Source organism: Schistocerca cancellata, chromosome 7 (assembly GCF_023864275.1).
Source record: "Schistocerca cancellata isolate TAMUIC-IGC-003103 chromosome 7, iqSchCanc2.1, whole genome shotgun sequence".
In the NCBI taxonomy this organism is placed as follows: Eukaryota; Metazoa; Arthropoda; class Insecta; order Orthoptera; family Acrididae; genus Schistocerca; species Schistocerca cancellata.
Window position 1 is genome coordinate 136222219 of NC_064632.1, and position 22918 is coordinate 136245136.

Below are 22918 nucleotides of genomic sequence, written 5' to 3' on the forward strand. Positions count from 1 at the left end.
AAATTGCTGCTTCATTACCCTCAGCTTTTCCAGTGTCAGGTGGCATGTTCAAGGATGAATTGGTGGTCATGGTGTTCTCAATATATTGTGTATCATCGAATCCTGTGCAGCTACCAGTGTGGGCATCTGGTGCATGGTCTCTGTGAACTGCCTGAGGAGCTATCAGAGAGTCACCAGTTATCACCAGTTTGGTAGTGGTATCAAGGCAGCACTGATGATGGAGGTCAGACAGAAGTCCACAGAACAATTGGCAGTACACTCTGAGTACAGGGTGCATTATGTCCCCAAACACGAATTTCCCACTGAATTTGTGTTGCAGGCCTAAGTTTAATGTTAATGCGGCTTAACCACATGTTGAGATCATGGAAGCACTGGTGGCAAAAAGATGGTAGTCATCACATTCACGGCACAGTAGACAGACAGATGGATAAACTAACACATTAGCACCCATGCTCACCAGCTGCTTCATATAATGCTCTGCCACGAGTAGGCAATGGCAGAAGTCTCGAGAGCCAGTGGCCATCATCATTAACTTTATCTTGAGTCTCTCTTCACACATAGCGGACTGCACTTCTATGCATTAGAACCAAAGCATCAGTGAAACTAGCAAACTCTTGCCAACAAGAAATAGCAGTTGCGCTTTTTCAGTGGGCGATGGCAACAGGATTAGCGACTGATACTCTGAGTTCGTATGACAGCAACATGCACAATGAGCTCAGCGATATGCACTTCTAATACAGTGAGTATGTTCTCTGCCTGAGGCTGTGGGCAAACTGTGGTGACACAAGAGGACAGACACGTCTCCACTTGCACACACTGTTAATAGCTTCTGCACATCAGGTGGTAGGTGTGATGACAAAATATTCCTCAGGAAGTCTTCAAAAAAATGGTTCAAATGGCTCTGAGCACTATGGGACTTAACATCTATGGTCATCAGTCCCCTAGAACTTAGAACTACTTAAACCTAACTAACCTAAGGACAGCACACAACACCCAGCCATCACGAGGCAGAGAAAATCCCTGACCCCGCTGGGAATCGAACCCGGGAACCCGGGCGTGGGAAGCGAGAACGCTACCGCACGACCACGAGATGCGGGCTCAGGATGTCTTTGTTAACAGCATTGCTGACTAACGTATGCAGGCAGTGCAGTAGCTGCAACAGAGTGCAATCCCCTAAAACTTTGATGTGGAGTAGCTTCTCCTCTCTTCACCTCGGATAGCGAGACGTGGGTAAACGGGGCATTCTTGATAGTTGTGTAATGATCATCGCTCAGCAGTGATGTCGGAACACCTTGCACCACTCTGTCCTCATCTTCATTGAGTGCTGCAAAGACGTAACTATACTTGATGTCATCTGCAGCTGTGTGTGCTAGCACAAATTGACTTTCTAATTGTAGGAACCACAGGATGGGATTCTGTTGACAAAATGGTGGCAGTTCCACCATCATGTGATTGATTACTACTGCACCCACAGGCATGTCTGCAGTTGACACTAAGTCTAATAGTGTGGAGTTACGGCGACAAAGGACATGAAAGGTGCACAGCACAGTAGACATGGTTCTTCCTTAGAACAATGTGGCACTGCATGAGGCATCAGTGACCACTGAATACTTTGTTGGGGTCACCAATTGTCGCACATTTAGTAAATTCACTTAATTGCCACATTTAAAACTATCCCATAACTCATACAGTTTTCTAGAAAGAAAATTAAAAAAAAAGAATAATTAAAAAACAGAGATCAAACATAAATCAAAGAGAGTTTATGTCAAAGATCTACTGACGAGTAAGTTTGACAACAGGTCATTAAAATGTTTCATGACCAGATATTATCCCAATGGTTACAGCTTATGGTATCCTAAACAATATAAGATTGTATTTGGAAGAGATGTATTTTTTTTTTTCTTTTTTTAAGATCAGTTTCTATTTGAAGTTGAACAGTGATGATTGGATCTTTAAGGAGGTTGTCCAAATGAAAAACATAACACAGAACATAACAGAAGATCAAGGACATCAGAATGAAGCTGACTTTGAGGAAACTGAGCAAACTACTGTAGGTACCTAAGAATCCATGACTTCAGAAGAAGAGAAGGAGGCATAAGCTCTGCAGAAAAGCAATACAATAAACAAGAAATGTAAGTACTTGGATGATTATGTAGTGTTAGTCTTGAATCCTGAAGCATTTGCGGAAAACTTACTTCAGAATTTTCAAGATCTGAAGGATCAGCATGGAGAAGAAGAATGGACAAAAACAATAAATAAAGAATTGAACACTCTGTAATCTAATGGAACTTGGACTTATAAACCACCTCACCTCTTAGCAAGTAAAAGAGCCGTTGACAGTAAGTGGGTGTTGAAAACAAAAAGAGATGCATCTGGAAATACTGAAAGCTATAAGGCATGTTTAGTTATTAAAGGTTGCTCTTAGGTAAGATAATATGACTATGAGGAGACATATGCTTCCATTGTTAAACTCACAACATTGAGAACGTCTCTTAGTGCAGTGAAAGAACATGATTTGTTTGCAGAGCAAATGGATGTACAAAACACATTCCAGCATGTGTAACTGACTCGAGAAATGACACACATGTAAACGCAACTTGCACACACATCTGCAGTCTCAGAGAGCTGAAACCACAGTGCGAACAGCAGCACCAGTGCATGATGGGAGTGGCGACTGGGTGGGGGTAGGGAGGAGGCTGTGCATTGTTGCTTGGTTCATGAAACCCCCCTAATGGCCTTACCATCAAATTACCCATCACTGGTTGCCATCCCTCCTTCCACAATGACCTCCACCTGTTCAGATTCCGCCAATCTTTAGCCCTCACTAACATAGTCCTGCAAAACCATATCAACCAAGCCCAATCCTCCTTGCAGTACCTTCTCTCCATCCACAAAATTCTCCTGATATGTAATCCAAAATTCCTGGAATCCATTAACTCACATTGAAACACTTACCCTGCAGGAACTTGAGCAACATGCACAACGCCACATCAGAAAGCTCTCCATCCTACTCCCACCACGGAGTACCACTGTCCACCACTTCTACAACAACCTCCAAACCTCCCCCACGTCCCCTCATAGCTGACAAACACTGTCTCACCGACCTACTAACTTACCCCACCCTCCAAAACTCCCTCCCACCACCACACAGAACCCAGAACCTAAACAGTTATGAACCTTTCCTCCAGAAGCCTTAGTCCCACAGAAATATCAGTTCTTTCCAAAGGCCTCACCTTTTGTCCCACTCCCAAATTCAACCATGCAGGACTAGTTAAAGACCTTCTCTCCTCCTCCCGGTCCCAACAGTGGAAACACTTTTTCGCCACCAACCCGACCAATCAGACTCAACCAAAGACCGATATTCAACCTTGCCTAACTCAGTTCACTCCTCCATCCAACCGTGATCCACCCCCACTGTCCCCAAACCACCCCCTGTTAACTTTCCAGAATTTCTTAATCTCGAACCTTGCCTCGACATCATTCCCCAAATTCTTCAACATGCAAACTAACCTTAAATCTGCAGAAAGAACCGCAGTCCACCATCTAAAAACAGATCCCGACCTTATAATCCTACCTGCTGACAAAGGCTCCACCACCGTTGTTTTGAACTGCAAGGATTATGTGGTAGAAGGACTCCATCAGCTGTCAGATACTTCCACCTACAAACCATGCCACATTGATCCCATTCCAGTAATCCAGCAGGATCTCCAGTCACTACTCAAATCCTTAGGCCCATCCCAGAACCTCTCCCCAAAATCCATGCCTCTACTTACCCCTACCACTCCCCGCACTCCCACCTTCTACATGCTTCCTAAAGTCCATAAACCCAACCACCTAGGACGCCCCATTGTGGCCGGTTACTGTGCCCCCACTGAGAGAATCTCTACTCTCGTAGACCAACACCTTAAACCTATTACCCAGAACCTATCCTCCTATATAAAAGATACCAACCATTTCCTCGACCAACTCTCCACAGTTCCTGTTTACCATATGGTGCCCTGCTCGTCACTATTGATGCCACCTCCCTGTACACCAACATTCCTAATGCCCATGGCCTTACTGCTATTGAACGCTACCTTCCAGATGCCCTATGGATTCCAAACCAACAATCTTCTTCCTAGTCTCCATGACCAACTATATCCTCACCCACCCGAGGTCATCGATATGTGCAATGACGAGCAGTCCCTTTCAAAATATACCGGGGGTCTCACTGAAACCTTCACTGACCATAATTATCCTCCAATCCTTGTACAAAAACAAATCTCCCGTGCCTTATCTTCCCAGTCTCCCACCACCTCCCAAAGTTCCACAGTCCGGCCACAAAGGAGCATTTCCCTTGTAGCTCAGTACCATCCGGGACTGGAGCAACTGAATACACTCTCCACCAGGGTTACGATTACCTCTCGCCGTGCCCTGAAATGAGAAATGTCCTGCCCACTATCTTTCCCACACCTCCTACGGTGTATTCCGCCGTCCATCGAACCTACACAATTTACTCCCCAATCCCTTACCTCATGGCTCATACCCCTGCAATAGACCTAGATGCAAGACCTGTTCCATACATCCTCCTACCACTACCTACTCCAATCTGGTCACTAACATCACCTATCCCATCAAAGGCAGGGCTACCCGTGAAACCAGTAATGTGATTTACATGCTAAGCTGCAACCTCTGTGCTGCATTCTATGAAGGCACGACAACCAAGAAGCTGTCTGTCCGCATGAACAGCCAGCGACAAACTGTGGCCAAGAAACAAGTGGACCACCCTGTAGCCGAACACGCTGTCAAACATGATATCCCTCATCGTAATGACTGCTACACAGCCTGTGCCATATGGATCCTTCCCACCAACACCAGCTTTTCTGGACTGCGCAGGTGGGAACTTTCCCTGCAATACATCGTACGTTCCTGTAACCCTCCTGGCCTCAACCTTCGTTAGTCACTGTCCTCACTCATCCAGCCCCCTCCCTGTTCCTATTCCAGCACTACATACTACACACCCAGTCTTTTAATTTATTTTATTTCTCTCTTTCCGCTACTTACCCCCTCCCCCCTTCGCACCTTCTCTCCTGCCATTTGTCTAAACCCCAACACTTGACTGTCTGCCACTCCCACCACACTATCCCTCTCCCTCCCCGCCACTGCCGCCTCATTACCCCCAGCCAGTCACCACTCCCATCATGCACTGGTGCTGCTGTTCGCAGTGTGGTTTCAGCTCTCTGACACTGCAGATGTGTGTGCAAGTTGCATTTACGTGTGTGTGTGTGTGTGTGTGTGTGTGTGTGTGTGTGTGCGCGTATGTGTATGTGTGTCTACTGCTGACAAAGGCCTTAATGGCCGAAAGCTTTAATTGTGTGCATCTTTTTGTTGTGCCTATCGCGATTCAGCATCTCTGCTATATGGTGAGTATCAACTTTCCTTCTCTGGTATCGGTACATTCCATCCTGGATTTTCCATTGTTTGACTGGAGAAATGGAAGTTCCTCAAGGTGTAGAGATTAAGGAAGGACTTGTATGCAAACTCAATAAAGCTTTACATGAACTGAAGCAGGCACCAAGAACTTGGAACTCTACATTTAACAATTTTATGAAGAAAATCGGGTTTTGATGATCCAAAGTTGACAGTGCCTCTACGCTGAGAGCACTGATGATTATAATACTTATTTGCCCCCGTATGTGGCTGATATTCTAATTGCTGGAAAACATAAAAGCAAAATCACTGATATAAAGAAGAAGAAAAGATACAACTTGGAAGACTGTAAACCCCATAAAACACCTATGGAAGCCAAGCCCATTGAAGATGTTTGTGATGACACAGTGGGAAATAAATCATGCAGAGAATTAACAGATAGACTGTCATGGCAGCTACAAGACCAGACGTTAAGTACATCAGTTAATTATTTTAATAATCACCAAAATAAACCAATAGAATACTGCTGGAAAGGTTTCAAGCAGATTCTTTGGTATATTAAAGGAAAACTTGTGTTGGTCTGGGTTACAAAAAAGGAAATTGAAATGCTCTTCGCTGCTGTGCTGATTCTGCCTGAGGAAGTGAAGAAGACATATCTACAATAGGGTACATACTGCAGGTTTTTGGAAATACTGTTTTTTGGGCCTTAGGGAGACAGACATTTGTTTCACTATCTTCAACAGAAGCAGAATATAATGCTTTGGCAACAGATACAACAGACACCCAATGGTTGAAGAATCTTCTTGAAGAATTTAAAATATCAACAAACACTCCAAAATTTTATGGAGGTAATCAGTCATGTATCTATTACAGAAGTGGGAATATAGTCAGCTGAAGCATGTGGACATTAAATACAGTTTCATACATCAGCTGTATAACAACAGATATCCGAATGTTCCATAAATTAGTTCAGAGGAAGAAGTGGGGTATAATTTAACAAAAGCAACTAGAAGTGTACAGTTCAGCAAACTGTGTCCAAAATGGCAGTAGTGAAATTTGCAGATGCAAGGTGTATCACATAAAACTGATATGCCTCACACCCGAGACTCTAGTACCAATGACCTAACCTAAAAATGAATAGATAACTGTAACATAAAAAGCATGTGTCTACCTGCACTCAACTTTCAAATAAAATTCAGTGTAGCCAGTTTTCGAGAGTGTTGCCCCTTCACAAACAATTCTATTAGAGATGATAAAACAGCATGTCAAATGTAACAGTTTTACAAGGGACACTCTGCACTTAATGAATTTTTTAAATTGAGGGAGTGGGGTGTGTTGAAGTAATGACAGTTTAATAATTATACTTCTACTTTTTCTCTCTTCGGTTTTTTTTATATGTACTTTTCCCTCTCTTCGTTTTTTTTATGTACTTTTCCCTGTTTTCTTTGTCCCCTTTTTCTGACTGTATCTTGTCTTCACGGTTGTACTGTAGTTGTAATTGTGCTAAGTAATAAAATGATATTGCTTATCTAAATACCTGGTAATTTCTAGCATTAACAACAATGGCTCATCACTGTAGTTCATATCTTGCTAATAAGGAAGTTTACTTTTTCTCAAAAGCACATGTATTTTAATGTTCTGATGACTTTACCTAGAATTTTACAGTACAGTTTGTGATGTGATGATTTAACCTGCAATCATTAGTTTCACATGATCATAAGCACAGTCTTCTCTTAGGTTTGAGGGTCAAATTTAATTTTATTTTACAAATTAGATAACTTTTTCATTTATCATAAGTGTGCAGTGCATCTTATACCAGTTTGCAGTCAACAAATAATTTTTTAATTCAGAGATTGATTTTTTTGTTTATTTTAGACATAACCATATGAAATGTCAGTATCCAAGTGCCTCAGTCTCAAAGCATTAACTAAATGATTTAAATTATAAATTTGCAGTGCAGATAGGCATATGAAACTGTTATCTAATTGCTGTTTCCAAGAACTATGGTTCAATTTGCAAGGCAAGAGTTGGATTAAATTATATTTTGAAATGATTGAGGACTCTAGTATATTCTTTAACAATTATTTTCTAGAAAGTTTCTTTTAAAATTTCCATGTAATATTAGAAATGAAATTGCTGAAAGTGACCTTGGAATCAGTGTTTAAGCCCTTGTAATGTTTCATGATTAAGCAAAGAATGGCGAAAAGGAGATAGAAGTAGGGTCACAACATTTGCAGATATTCTCTAAAACTAACACTGGATGGTAATTAACAAGGAGCAACATCCCCTACTTTATCCATTCCCCATCAATGAGTACGATATTAATGATAAGGTCTAACAACAAGAACGTGTGTGGAATTCTTCCTTTATACAGGATGAAAAAAATGTGTTTGTACTAGAGGACTTAGAGCATACATCTAGAATATTACAGCTCTAGTAAGGTATGTCAGTGATAAGTATGTACTTAATCTGATAAAAGTATTGATTTCTTCTAACTCATATGCAACACTTTCGCAACATCAACATGTTTCTGCCCAGTGAAACATCCCAATACTTTTTAAAAAGATGGATATAGTTTCCACATGATATAGGCTATGAAGCAGTCATTGAAATGAAGGATGTCATGTTGCACAGCATGCTCAGCAACAGGGTGGTTCACTTGTTTCTTGGCTACAGTTTGTCAGTGGCCATTCACACAGACAGACAGCTTGTTGGTTGTCATGCCCACTTAGACTCCAGCACTGTGGTTGCAGCTTAGCTTGTATATTACACGATTGGTTTCACAGGCAGCCCTGCCTATGATGGTATAGGTGATATTTGTGACCGGACTGGAGTAGGTGGTGGTAGGATGATGTATGGGACAGGTCTTGCATCTAGGTCTGTTATAGAGATATGAGCCATGAGGTAAGAGGTTGTGAGCAGGGATTGTGTAGGTGCGGACAAGTATATTGAGTAGATTCAGTGGATGGTGGAATACCACCGTCGAAGGGGTGGGAAGGATAGCGGACAAGACATTTCTCATTTCAGGGCACGATAAGAGGTAGTCGAAGCCCTGGCAGAGAATGTAATTCAGTTGCTCCAGTTCTGGATGGTACCGAATTACGAGGGGAATGCTCCTCTGTGTCTGGATAGTGAAACTTTGGGAGGTTGTGGTAGACTGGAAAGATAAGGCACAGGAGACTTGTTTTTGTACAAGGTTGGAGGATAATTACAGTCTGTGAAGGCCTCAATGAGATCCTTGGCATATTTCAAGAGGTACCACTCGTCACTGCAGATGCAAAAACCATGGGTAGTTAGGCTGTACGGAAGGGAGTTCTTGGTATGAAAAGAGGTGGCAGCTGTAAAAGTGGAGGTATTGCTGGTGGTTAGTAGGTTTGGTTCGATATGCACAGAGGTACTGATGTAGCCACCTTTGAGGTGGAGGTAAACATCTAGGAAGGTGTGGTTTGTTGGACTGAGTAGGACCAAGTGAAGCAAATGGGGGAGAAGCTGCTGAGATTCTGGAGGAATATGGATAGTGTCTCCTCACCCTCGATTCAGATCGCAAAGATGTCATCAATGAATCTGAACCAGGTGAGGGGTTTAGCATTCTGGGTGTTTAAGGATTCCTCTACATGGTCAACGAACAGAATTGGCATAGAATGGTGCCATGCCGGTACCCATAGCCATACCCCAGATTTGTTTGTAGATAATGCCTTCAAAGGAGAAGTAATTGTGGATGAGGACAACTGGTTATGGCGACTAGGAACAGGGTTGTTGGTTTGGAATCTGTCGGGCATTCGGAAAGGTAGTGTTCAACAGCAGTAAGGCCACATTAGTGTAAAGGGAGGTGGCATCAACAGTGATGAGCAGGGCATTGTGTGGAAAAGGGACAGGAACTCTGGAGAGTTGGTGGATGAAATGGTTGGTATCTTTTATATATGAGGGTAGGTTCTGGATAATAGGCTGAAGGTGTTGGTCTACGAAAGCAGAGATTCTCTCAGTGGGGGCACAGTAGCCGGCCACATTGGGGCATCCTGGATGGTTGGGTTTATGGACTTTAGGAAGCATGTAGAAGGTAAAAGTGCGGGGGATGGCAGGGGTGAGGAGAGAGATGGGCTCCAGGAGAAGGTTCTGTGATGGGCCTAAGGATTTGAGGAGAGACTGGAGGTCCTGCTGGATTTCTGGAATAGAGTCACTGTGGCAAGGTTTGTAAGTGGATGTATCTGGCACCTGGCGGAGCCCTCCTGCCAGGTAATCCTTGTGATTCAAAACAACAGTGGTGGAGTCTTTGTCCATAGGTAGGATCGTAAGGTCATGATCAGTCTTTAGATGGTGGACTGCAGTTCTTTCTGCAGATGTAAGGTCAGCTTGCATGTTGAGGCATTTGGGGAATGATGGTGAGGCAAGGTTCAACATTAAGAAATTCTGGAAAGTTAACAGGGGACAATTTGGAGGCAGTGGGGGTGGATCACAGTTGGATGGGGGAGTGAACTGAGTCAGGCAGTGTTCGACATTGGTGTCTGGTTGAGTCTGATTGGTATGGTTGGTGGTGAAAAAGTGTTTCCATTGCAGGGACCGGGAGAAGGAGAGAAGGTCTTTAACAAGTAATGCATGACTGAATTTGAGAGTGGGGCAAAATGGTGAGGCCTTTGAAAAGGACTGAGATTTCTGTGGGGCTAAGGCTTCGGGAGGAAAAGTTCATGACTGCATATCGGCTCTGGATTCTGTGTGGTGGTAGGAGTGAGTTTTGGAGGGTGGGGTAAGTGTAGGAGGTCTGAGAGACAGGGTTTGTCAGCTATGAGGGGACTTGAAGGAGGTTTGAAGGTGGTTGTAGAAGTGGTGGACAGTGGTACTCTGAGGCGGGAGTAGGAAACGAGCAGGATGGAGAGCTTTTTGAGGTGGCATTGTGCATGTTGCTCTAGTCCCTGGAGGGCAAGAGTTTCAATGTGTGTTATGGGTTCCAGGAATTTTTTAGGATTTCACAGCAAGAGAATTTTACAGATGGAGTGAAGGTATTGCAAGGATGTTTGGGCTTGGCTGATACAGTTTTGCAAGACTATTTTGTGTGGGGCAGGGGGGGAGGGGGGAGAGATTGGTGGAATCTGAACAGATGGAGGTCATTGTGGAAGGATGGGTGGCAGCCGGAGACGGGTAATTTGATGGTAAGGCCATATGAGGGGATTCTATGATCCAAGCAAAATGCAGGAACAATTTGGTGGTAGAAAAAAAGTGAAACATTACATAAATAATGTTGAATTACGTCCAAAAATATTCACAAAAATACACCCAAATACATCGGAAATATCATGAGAAAGAAGAAACAAATGAAAAAGGGGGGAACAAGATGAAATCTGAGGGAATCGATGGTAGCGAAAGACGAACACTCCCTAAAACTGGCGTGAAGTCATAATGAGATCAAAGATAAAATATAAATAATAAAAAAACTTTTTACTGTGGGCAGCAGGTTTGAGGGTGGATAAGTGTGAAGCAGGCAGACAGCAGATGTGACTAGATCAGGTGAAATTAGTGGACACGAACAATCAGTGTTGTCTTGGGTTGGGTTGTTTGGGGGAAGAGACCAAACAGCAAGGTCATCAGTCTCATCGGATTGGGGAAGGAAGTCGGCCATGCCCTTTCAAAGGAACCATCCTGGCATTTGCTGGAGCAATTTAGGGAAATCACGAATAACCTAAATCAGGGCGGCCGGACGCGGGATTGAACCGTCGTCCTCCTGAATGCGAGTCCAGTGTGCTAACCACTGCGCCACCTCTTGTAGCTATATATTGTGCACAGCTGAGATGGTTGATAGTGTGGCTCGTGGGTAGAGTGTGCAGTGCGGTTTGTAAGGCAACAAGAGAAACACAGGAAAGAAGAGAGAGAAGGACAGACATTGAGTATAGTAACGCATTAGAAAATGGTAACAAAGGAAAAGAGCACTGGGTTAGGATGACGAAAAGCCATTAGGCAAAAATCAAACAGTGGAAAGTCCAGGATGGAATGTAACAGTATTACGAAAACGAAAAATGCGGGATGCACACATGCGCGTGCACGTAAATGCAATTCACACGCTCATGACTGCACTTCTGGCAACTGAAGCCACACTGCAAGCAACAGCAATGTTGCGTGATGGGAATGGCGAACTTTTCCAACTCCCAACAGATTCCAAACCAACAACTTCCTTCCTAGTCACATGACCAACTATATCCTCACCCACAATAACTTCTCCTTTGAAGGCATTACCTACAAACAAATCCGGAGAACAGCTATAGGCATCCGCAAAGCACCAGTCTATGCCAACCTATTCATTGGCCATCTAGAGAAATCCTTCCTAACACCCAGAATCCCAAATCCCTCATCTGATTCAGATTCACTGATGACATCTTTGCAACCTAAATCGAGGGTGAGAATACCTTATCCACATTCCTCCAGAACCTCAACAGCTTCTCCCCCAATTGCTTCACCTGATCCTACTCTATCCAACAAACCACCTTCCTAGATGTTGATCATCTCAAAGATGGCTACATAAGTACCTCTGTCCATATCAAACCTACTAACCATCAGCAATACCTCCACTTCAACAGACGCCACCAGTTCCATACCAAGAAGTCCCTTCCATATGGTCCAGTCTCCTGTGGTTGTCGCATCTGCAGTGACGAACAGTCCCTCTCAAAATATACCGAGGGCCTCACTAAGGCCTTCACAGATCGTAATTATCGCCCAATCTTGTACAAAAGCAAATCTCCCATGCTTTATTTTCCAGTCTCCCACAACCTCCCAAAGTCTCACTGTCCGGCCGAAAGAGGAGCATTCCCCTCGTAACTCATTACCACCCAGGACAGGAGCAACCGAATAGGTAATAGACCTAGATGCAAGACTTGTTCCATACATCATCCTACCATCACCTACTCCAGTCTGGTCACAAATATCACCTAACCCATCAAAGGCAGGGCTACCTGTGAAACTAATCATGTAATCTACAAGTTAAGCTGCAACCACTGTGCTGCATTATATGTGGGCATGACAACCAAAGGCATGAATGGCCACTGACAAACTGTGGCCAAGAAATAAGTGAACCACCCTTTTGCTGAGCACGCTGCACAGCACAACATCCTTCATTTCAATGATTGCTTCACAACCTTTGCCATATGGATCCTTCCCACCAACAGTAACTTTTGTGAATTGCGCAGGTGGGAACTCTCCCTGCAATATATCCTACGTTCCCATAAGCTTTCTGGCCTCAACCTTCATTAGTCATATTTTTCACCCATCCAGACCCTAGCCTGTTCCTATTCCAGCACTACAGAGCCCTCATTCTACCAACGCTCCCAGTCTTTTTACTCTTCTTCTCCACTACACCCCCCCCCCCCCCCCCACCTCGCCCATTTCCTCCATCTAGCCTCCCGACTGCACCTAGCTGCCCTACCCTCTCTCCAACTCATTCTTGCACACTTCCCAGCATCACTTCACTATCTGCCACCCCTACCCTGCTATTCCTCCCCCTGCCTGCGCCACCTCCTCCTTACCTCCACCCAGTTGCCACTCCCATCATACATGTTGCTCGCAGGGTGGCTTAAGCTAAAAGAGGCTGCAGTTGTGTGTGTGTGTGTGTGTGTGTGTGTGTGTGTGTGTGTGTGTGCGCGTGTGTCAGATATAGTTTCCAGTCAGTTATGTAATAACACTTTCTTTATGGTATGCTCAGTAATATAATATGCTCTCTACCAAGGTAACTGAAATATATTTACCACATGTTCTGGTATCAGGAGACTGCAGATGCCTTCTGCATCTGATGATGGTACGACTCAACTCAGTCCAAACAGCAGTCACGAGGAACTGTACTGCTCTGTACTTAGCATGACGCTTTTCCGCCAGGCACTGCTGATACTGCCACATGCGTATAGATGACTTCCGGCGTACAAGCAGCTGCCGTAATCTACTCGCCAAACCATTCCTGTGAAAGGTTTGAATGGAATCTTACAGTACCAATTGCCACATATTTGCAAAGGCAATAAATTTCAGTTTCAGTATTGCGTAGAAGAGAGTACTTTCCCACGGTAGAGTTCCTCCCACTGAACTCGCCATCAGAGTGTGAGAAAAATGAATGTGCATAAGGCTGTGCATTAATATAAGGTAAGGTAGGGTAAGTGCACTTTCAGGGCAAGTGCACAATTAGTTCATAGTTTCCATGAAATATGTCATACAGAGCTGCCACCATGTGATCATGTAGTGAACTATATCTACATCTACGTCTACATCTATATCTACATTTACATCTACACCGACATACATACTCCACGAGCCACTGTTTGGTGCATGGTCGATGGTACCCTGTACTTCCAGAATGAAATTTTCACTCTGCACTGATATGAAACTTCCTGGCAGATTAAAACTGTGTGCCAAACCGAGACTCGAACTGGGGACCTTTACCTTTCAAGTGCAAGTTCTCTACCGACTGAGCTAACCAAGCATGAGTCACGCCCCATTCTCACAGCTTTCCTTCCGCCAATACCTTGTCTCCTACCTTCCAAACTTCACAGAAGCTCTCCTGCGATGCTGCAGAACTAGCACTCCTGGGAGAAGGATATTGTGGAGACATGGCTACCCTGTACTACTACTAAGTAGTAGTGGCAGATACAGAAATACCTCAAGGAGGGGGGCAAAGATATCTTGAGCTACCTTTACTTTTACCATAATAAAAAATAATCAAGTCACATGCAAAGTTTAAGAAAGTTTAAATAAAACTGATTATTCACATACACAAGACAAAGCCATCTTAAGATACAAAAAAGTTCTGCTTCTGAATGTAAACTAGCTTCCTATTTGGCAAATAGTCCGTATTTACAACACTACGTATCAAAGGTTCTCTGTACAAGAAAACAGTAGAATATTCATGATTTTTCTCAAACAAATTCCAGACAGAACAACATATTGAGATTATTAGAATGGCCATGATTTTTCTCGTAGGTATGTGTTAGCTATCTGCATGCCAGACAGAAATGTATAAAATACGATGATGCAGACGTGCGTGCTACATAGGAAAGTACAACTACTCGATAACTCAATTCAGTCAAGTCAACTGACTAACGAAACGAACAAATAGCGTGCAGGCTGACTGGTGGAGGTGGCGCAAGTGGCAACACAGGTGGCCCCGCAAAGGGGGGCATGCACCCCACGCGTCCCCCCCCCCCCCCTTATGTATTCACCAGTGTTTCAATCTGTCTTAGCTGCACTGATAACTTCTCTGTTGAGCACCCACAAGCTGCTGCTGCTCCTGTCTTAGTAAGAGTATGCTGGTTTCAGGCACAGCACTTCCAGAAGCATTGCTACACATACATTCCACTACAATAGGGCAGCCAAGTTCAAGGGTGTTTCTCTAATCTATCATCATACGGCATTGTTTGAAGTTTTTTTTCAGTTTTGAGAAGGTAAGTAAGAAGTGCTGATACTGTAGCTTAACGAATGAATTAGATGTCTTGGTGTTGATGTCTTAGGCCTTGCTGTGCACTTGCACCACAAAATTCAATAGCGGGGCAAGTGCACTCTCATTTTTGGAGACAATGCACACTACTGTGGACTTGCTCCACTACTGAATTTTTATGGGGAAAGTGCATGGCAAGGCGAAAATGGTGAACAAGAAAATGAATGAGCAGCTAATGAATAGAATTCTCAGATAAATGAATACTGTCTTTTTTACTACTTTCAGTGTTTTGACTTAAAGATACTTTCTGGCAGGACTATTCTATGGTGAGAAACTATGTAACAAAAACAGAGAAAGGAAAGCAGAATACAGCAAGGGATCTAGAAGCTGCTGCGAAGGATGTGACATCTGCCCAAATGAATACATATCACACTTCTAAGATCAATATATCATATTTTACATTAAGAGATCATTTCAAATGTATAAGAGGAGTTAAATCACCCTCTCAGGTACACACAACCACGTTTTCATACAACTTTGAAAAGAGCATGACACCAGGAATAACTGAGATGGAAAAGTATGGTTTTGGACTGTCAAGACAGTAGCCTCTGTCACTGGTAGGCAAATCTGTTAAAACTAATAAACTGAAAACGCCATTCACAAATGAGAAACCAAGGTATGACTGGCTTATGTGTTCATGAAACACAATAATTTATATATAGATGCAAAATTTAAAAGAACGAAAAATCCCAAAGATTGGTAAACTTTTGCAAAACTTCGAAATATAGCACATACTTCAATGTGAGATGCTTTTAATAACTTCCACAATGAAACTCTGTCTCGGAATCTGGCAGAAAACCCAGAGAGATTCTGGTCATACATAAGTCACATCAATGGCAAGACACAATCAATACCTTCACAGTGCGATAACAACGGTGAAGTCACTGATGACAGTGCTGCTAAAGCAGAGTTATTAAACATGATTTTCTGAATCTCCTTCAACAAACAAGACAAAATAAATATCCCTGAAGTTCAATCAAGAACAACTGCCAAGATGAGAAGCATAGAAGTAGATATCCTCGGAGTAGCATGCAGCTTTCATCACTTGATAAAGGCAAGGCCTCTGGTCCAGACTGTATACCAGTCAGGTTCCTTTCAGAGTATGCTGATACAATAGCTCCATACTTAGCAATTACATACAACCACTCGCTCACAGAAAGTTCCGTGCCCAAAGATTGGAAAATTGCTCAAGTCACACCAATACCCAAAAAGGGAAATAGGAGTAATCCGCTGAATTACAAGCCCATATCAATAACATCGATTTGCAGTAAGGTTTGGAACAAATACTCTATTCGAACATTATGAATTGGCTCAAAAAAATCAATTTATTGACACATAGTCAGCATGGATTCAGAAAACATCGTTCTTGTAAGACACAACTAGCTCTTTATACTCATGAAGTAATGAGTGCTATCAGCAGGGGATGTCACATTGATTCCATATTTTTAGATTTCCATAAGGCTTTTGACACTGTTCCTCACAAGCGTCTTCTAACCAAACTCGTGCCTATGGAATATTGCCTCACCTGTGTGACTGAATTCATGATTTCCTGTCAGAAAGGTCACAGTTCTTAGTAATAGATGGAAAGTCATCAAGATAAACAGAATTAATATCCGGCGTTCCCCAAGGATGTGTTACAGGCCTTCTATTGTTCCTGATCTATATTAACAACACAGGAGACAATCTGAGTAGCCTTATTAGATTGTTTGCAGATGATGCTGTCATTTGCTATCTTGTAAAGTCATCAGATGACCAAAACAAATTGCAAAATGATTTAGATAAGATAGCTGTATGGTGCGAAAAGTGGCAATTGACCATGAATAAGGGAAACTGTGAAGTTATTTACATGAGTACTAAAAGAAATCAGCTAAATTTCAATTACACAATAAGTTACACAATAAGTCATACAAATCTTAAGGAGGTAAATTTAACTAAATACTTACAGATTACAATTACAAATAACCTAAATTGGAATGATCACATAGATAACGTTGTGGGTAGAGCAAACCAAAGACTGTGATTCATTGGCAGAACACTTAGAAGATGCAACAGGTCTACTAAAGAGAATGCTTACACCATGCTTGTCCGCCCTATTCTGGGGTATTGCTGTGCAGTTTGGGATCCACATCAGGTGGGACTGGTGGATGACACCGAAAAAGTTCAAAAATGGGCAGCTCGTGTTGTACTGTCACAAAATAGGGGAGATAGTGCCCCAGACATGATACATAAAATGGAGTGGCAATCATTAAAACAAAGGCATTTTTCACTGCGACAGGATCTTCTCATGAAATTTCAATCACCAGTTTTCTCCTCTGATTGTGAAAACATTCTTTTGGCAGCAACAGCATGCACTTCTTCTCCAGAGATGCTAGGACGACCTGCCTGATGCATGTCTGCCGCATTTTGCCAACCTTCGTTGAAGGCTTTTACATAACTTGCCACAGTTCTGTATGGCAATGGAGGAGGAGGAGACTAGTGTTTAACCTCCCGTCAACAATGAGGTCATTAGAGACGGAGCACAAGCTCGGATTAGGAAAGGATGGAGAAGGAAATCGGCCATGCCCTTTCAAAGGTACCATCCCAGCATTTGCCTGAAATCACAGAAAACCCGTATCGGGATGGCCGGACGCAGGATTGAACCATCGTCCTCCAGAATGTGAGTCCAGTGTGCTAACCATTGGGCCACCTCGCTCAGTGTACAGCAATGCCGATTCCTCGCACACCTCTTTAAGACCTTGATGACAATGTCATGTTGTACGACCTCTGGCATATTCAATCTTGATCCAACTCGGTTGTTCCTGTTTCGAAAACACAGTGACACCATTACATTAGACTGCTCGCTCACAAGTGACTGTGTTTCCCTCGACTGTGCGCATACCAGTGACGTGCGACAGGCGAGTCCATTTGCTCGGAGGTAAGGTAGTTATGTCAACAACATGTGCTATCAGTGACAATAGTAGATTCCATTTCATAGTGTCTCCACAGCAGTGTTGTCACTATTTAAATTCCATATAAAGTTTGTAGGTATCACAAAAATCAATTTTTTTACCAAATAGTTCCTGTAAAAAACAAATAGCTGACCTGCCAAGAAGTGGCAAACAGTGTCAGTCTCTCCTTCCAAACAAATGAATGAATTCACCCGGCACTTTGAACGAAAATTGGTCACTGTGCATCAGCCACCTTATCCAGTGCAGACTCTACAGTCAGAGTTTGTCAGAAATTCAGAAGGCCTGCTAGCTAACAAGACACTAGGGATACATAACATTCCTTTAGAATTTCTAAAATCATTTGGGCAACTGACAAATATGGGATTATTCAGGTTAGTTTGTATTGTCTATGAAACTATAGACATAGCACTGAATTTTCGGAAGAATACCAATCACATAAATCAAAGACAGCAAGGGCAAATAATTGTGAGAATTATCATATAGTCAGCCTGACAATTCAAAAATACAAGTTTCTGAAAAAATAATATGCAGAAGAATGAAAGAGAAATTGGGGATGTGTGGAGGACAATCAGTCTATCTTAGGAAAAAGTAAATGCACCAAAGAGGCAGTTCTGATATTATGCTTGGAAGTAAGACATAATAAATATCAAGAAACTTTCATAGGATCTTTTGACATAGTGAAAGTGCTCAACTACATACAGTTTTTTGTCCACTCAATCAAGGAAAATTACAAGTAAAAATCTGTGTAGTCACAAATTTTTGTACAGTGGTCAGAGGGAGTGTCACAAACAATGTATGAAAAATCCTTACTGATGGGTTGTGATCGTGCGGCTGGGGGGAGCTCCGAATGTTACTTTTTATTATTTTTCTTGAATAATATGAAAACTAATTCAGAACTAATAATTTTTGCATTGTGGAGGATGGAAAAATCACATATCATTAAAAAATAGAGATTTAAAGGCATCATACTAATGCTTATTGTGAAATCAAGTGGCTTAAGAACAAATACTAAATGTGTGTACCACACCTAAGAGCATCAGAGCCATATTAAGGGATAAATTGTGTTCCAGTTCTTTCTTGGTTAGCAGGGAGGTGGTGTAACAGTGAGCGGAGGTCGGTGGGTGTATGCACTTTCCTCCTTCATAAGTTCATAAACTGAAGAGCGAGCAGACAATACTTCATTCTCTCTAACCCACTACGTCACAAAAACCAACTACAGCGTGTTTCATGAAGTTACATAAACTCTTCTGCACTGCCTTTTTTAATCACTGATGACAGTGCGCAGACATAAATCTCTGCACACTTTTTCCTCTACTGGAAAGAAAACTGATTCTTAGTCATCCCGTACAGCAGCTGTGGAGCTGTTCCAGGAAAGGCAGCCTCCATCATCACACGTGCTGTTCTCTTTTCATTTTGCAGACAGACAATACCTCCCTAGCCTCTCATGTCCAGTTTTCTTATGCGAATAGACAATATAACTCCACTGAGCTTGTGCTTATATAGTGGAGTTATCTTCAGTTTATTAAGTGAGTACTTATTTGCAGTTGAGAAGTGTTCCATTATGTAAACAAGCTCAAGAGCTGAAGCTGTCAACAGTCTACTGCACCAAAGAGCCTGCCCAAGTACAACATGCTATCAATGTGTTTTCAACAATGTCAATGTCATTGTGTGCAGTATCAGTAGCTGAAATACTTGGTATCAAATTTATCACCTCAGCCTCAGTTCTGCCAATGTCTGATGAGGCCGAGAGGCTTGAATTGGCACTCTCTGCAACAGAATTAGGTCACCTTTGTGTTATGTAACTTCAGATATTGCAATATAACTCAAGCAACACATTACAGTACATTACTGTTCTAGACGGGAACATGATCAGTCCCATTCCATCTCACACATCCGAATTCAAGAGATTTATGCGGTTTACCAGTAATGCAATTCATTAATTCCCCACCAAGTGACTACAGCACAGTTACATGTCTTTACAACATGCTGTCAATGATAAACACCAGCAGCAAGGTGTCACATTTACCTTTTCAGTCCCTTTCTTACCAACACTACATAAATAATTGACAGCACCACATTTACAAATTAAATGTTTCTCACCACATTAACTAATTAAATGTTTCTCAGCCATTGTTTAAAGGAACATAGTTTCCATAAAGGCTTATTTAACAACTGCAAGTAAGTATTCACTTAATAAAATGAAAATTGCTCCACTATTTAAACACAGGCTTTGTAAAGTTATTTTGTATACTCTCACAGAATAGAACTGGGCAGGAAATGCTGGAGATTTAGAGTCAGTCTGTCAACTGTTAAAGTGAGCAGCACTTGTGGTGGAGAAGTCGCCTTTCCCAGAAGAATGCGACTGCTGCGCAGGATGAATAAGAATCAATTTCCCATCTAGCAGTGTTGAACAGCGTGCAGAGATTTGAGTAAAACTGTCCATTACGTTTCTTGGGTTACTATTATCAGTAACTCATATCTGTATTCCATGTTGTGTTAACACACTTTATGCAAAATAAACACCCTCTGGGAATGTCTGCACACTGCGTCACAAGTGATCCTTAAAGCGACGTGTGGAAGGGTTGGTATAAACTTGTGAAACATCCTGTAGTTGTTTTCTGTGACATAGTGGGGAAGAGCAAGTGGGGAGTCAGGGAATCATCTGCTCATGCCTCAGCAGTTTGTAGACCTATAAAGGAGGAGGATCTGGCATCCTACCTTCCCTCAAGCTTCTACCCCCTCCACCATCCCACATTCCCCCACCCCTCCCCATTACACCCTGTTCACTCCCAGAACACAATTTATCCTTTAATATGACTTTAATGCACTTGGATGAGGCACATACATTAATGTTTTTAATCTACTTCACTAAACAACAAATATTCATTTAATACCATTAAGACACTATTTTCAATAATCCGCAGATCATCCATCCCTCTCCACACTGAAATTTTAAGTCCTAGAAAAAACATGAATATGACATTTTTTGAAGGATATTTAAATTAGCTTCATTTTGTACTGAAAAACATTTCTGCTAGAAACTGCAGTTTTCACATTATTCAAGAAAAACATAAAAAGTTACCTCGAAACAATCCTATCCCCCCCTACACACACACACACACACACACACACACACACACACACACACACACACACCAGCAAGGATTTCTTGTATTCTGTTCATGGCATTCATGTACAAAAGCAACGCAAATTTTTCCCTGTATTCAACCTTCTTTTGACCTTTACTGAATGGGCTACTTACAAAGTGTTTGAAAACCTCAGAAGAATAGGTATTCAATAAAGGAAAACACAAAAGAATCAAGGGATTAAATTGGACCTAAGGAAAGGAAGCAATCTTTCTCCTCTACTGTTCAAGCTATATATCTAAGAAGCAACAGAGGAACTAAAAGGACTAAAATGCATGGTGAAAGGTTATTAATGACAACATTCACAGATTATATTGCTATGCCCTCTGAAAACAAGAAGAATTACAGGATGTGGTGAATGGAATGAACAGTCTATTAAGTAGAAAAACCAAAGTACCGTGGATCGGAAGTAGAAATGTAATCAGGAATAACCACAAAATAAAAACTAGGGGCCACTTGGTAAGCAAAAGGAGAGAATTCTCTTACTTTACAAGGAGAAAGGATAACATAAAAAGTTGACTAGCAGAAAGAAAAATGGAATCCCTCATCAAAGAAAGTCTACTAGTATAAAATATAGGTCATAATTTGAAAACTGAATTTCTCTGCAGAATCAGAGAGGTAAAGAACATGTGGAAAACACTAACTAGAGAAAGGGATGGTATGACAGGACATTTGTTAAAGCCTTTGGACAATTACTTACATCATACTGCATGAGGTCATAGGTGGCAAATCTGGTATCAGCAGTCACAATTAGAATATATTCAACAAATAAGATGCTGGGTGTAAATGCTACTCTGAACTGACTGACACAGGAGAGAAATCATGGACCAGCATAGTGGGTAGCCTCAAAAAAAAATTGAGTCAGTTACACATGAGCCCCAAGTATTAATGGAACTAGCTATTCTTTCTAGTGGGAGATTGTTGGATAAATTTAGACTATCAGCATTCATTACAAACAGAACAATTCTACTGACTTTGCCGTTAATTTCATTCACGAACAATGAATGTAAGATCAGAGTGTTTAAGTAATTAAGTATTTATGGCATTTAGAATATTTCCACTGCTTCATTGATGAATGGAAATGGAAAACTAGCAGCTAACAACAGTACAGCAGTGTTCTACTACACCCTGCATAGTGTAGTTGCAGTATGAGATTTAAGCAACCACAGGTAACACTCTTAAAATGCGTCCTACAACAGTCTAGCTTTAGCTGATATGTAGGACCTGTTCTGATACCAAGAGAAGTTATGTGTAAACAATTTGTTACTGCAAAGCTCCACTAGCAAAGGGCAACTACAGAGTATACATTTGCTATATCTTAACTCTCGGAAAACCAGTTACAGTTACAATTTAGAATTAAAACTGTGAATACATGAACATTTAAAATGTTAAATTAAGCTATTAAAAGGAAAATTCAATACTTCTTAACCCTTTTCTTCTTCTTCTTTGCAGAATCCATGCAAATTTTTACTTCAGATGTTTGTTTGAGTGTACCCAATTCCATAGGTATAATGTCATTCACTAATGAACTGTCTGGTGAACTGACACATGACTTTGATTTCTTCATTGGTGATGACAGCTGAGATATGACCTGAAAAATGACAATCTGGGTGTAGACATGTGAAGAAGGTTTTCATCCAAAAACATCTACAATAGTAAGTGGAATGAAAGAACTGTAACTTAGCACTCCTTTAAAGGCAGTACCACCATTAGACTGTTGTTTATTTACAGCGTTACATTTACAATTACACGATCATGATTTCGGCTACAAAGTGCTTTTATCAAGTGTTTTCTACTTTCAGAAAACACTTGATAATGGCACTTTGAACCCGAAATATATTATGGCTGTGGCCCCACATTATGAAAAAATTATTAAATGTCAGCCTAGCCAAGCATTTGCGGATGTACTTCGCTTCCAACGGCTGAAGATAAAATTACTGAAAGCACCTGCTTTTAGA

At 41.8% G+C, this 22918-nt stretch overlaps 1 protein-coding gene across 1 annotated transcript in view; it reads right to left on the minus strand.

Moving 5' to 3' along the window:
* LOC126092666 (uncharacterized) overlaps positions 1–22918 on the minus strand; it is a 186831-nt gene that overhangs the window by 124891 nt on the left and 39022 nt on the right. The window contains exons 3-4 of the mRNA XM_049908388.1: positions 22382–22551; positions 13134–13339 (exon numbers count right to left, since the gene is read on the minus strand). Coding sequence (XP_049764345.1) covers positions 13134–13339; positions 22382–22551 — 376 coding nt within the window. The remainder of the gene's footprint in view (positions 1–13133; positions 13340–22381; positions 22552–22918) is intronic.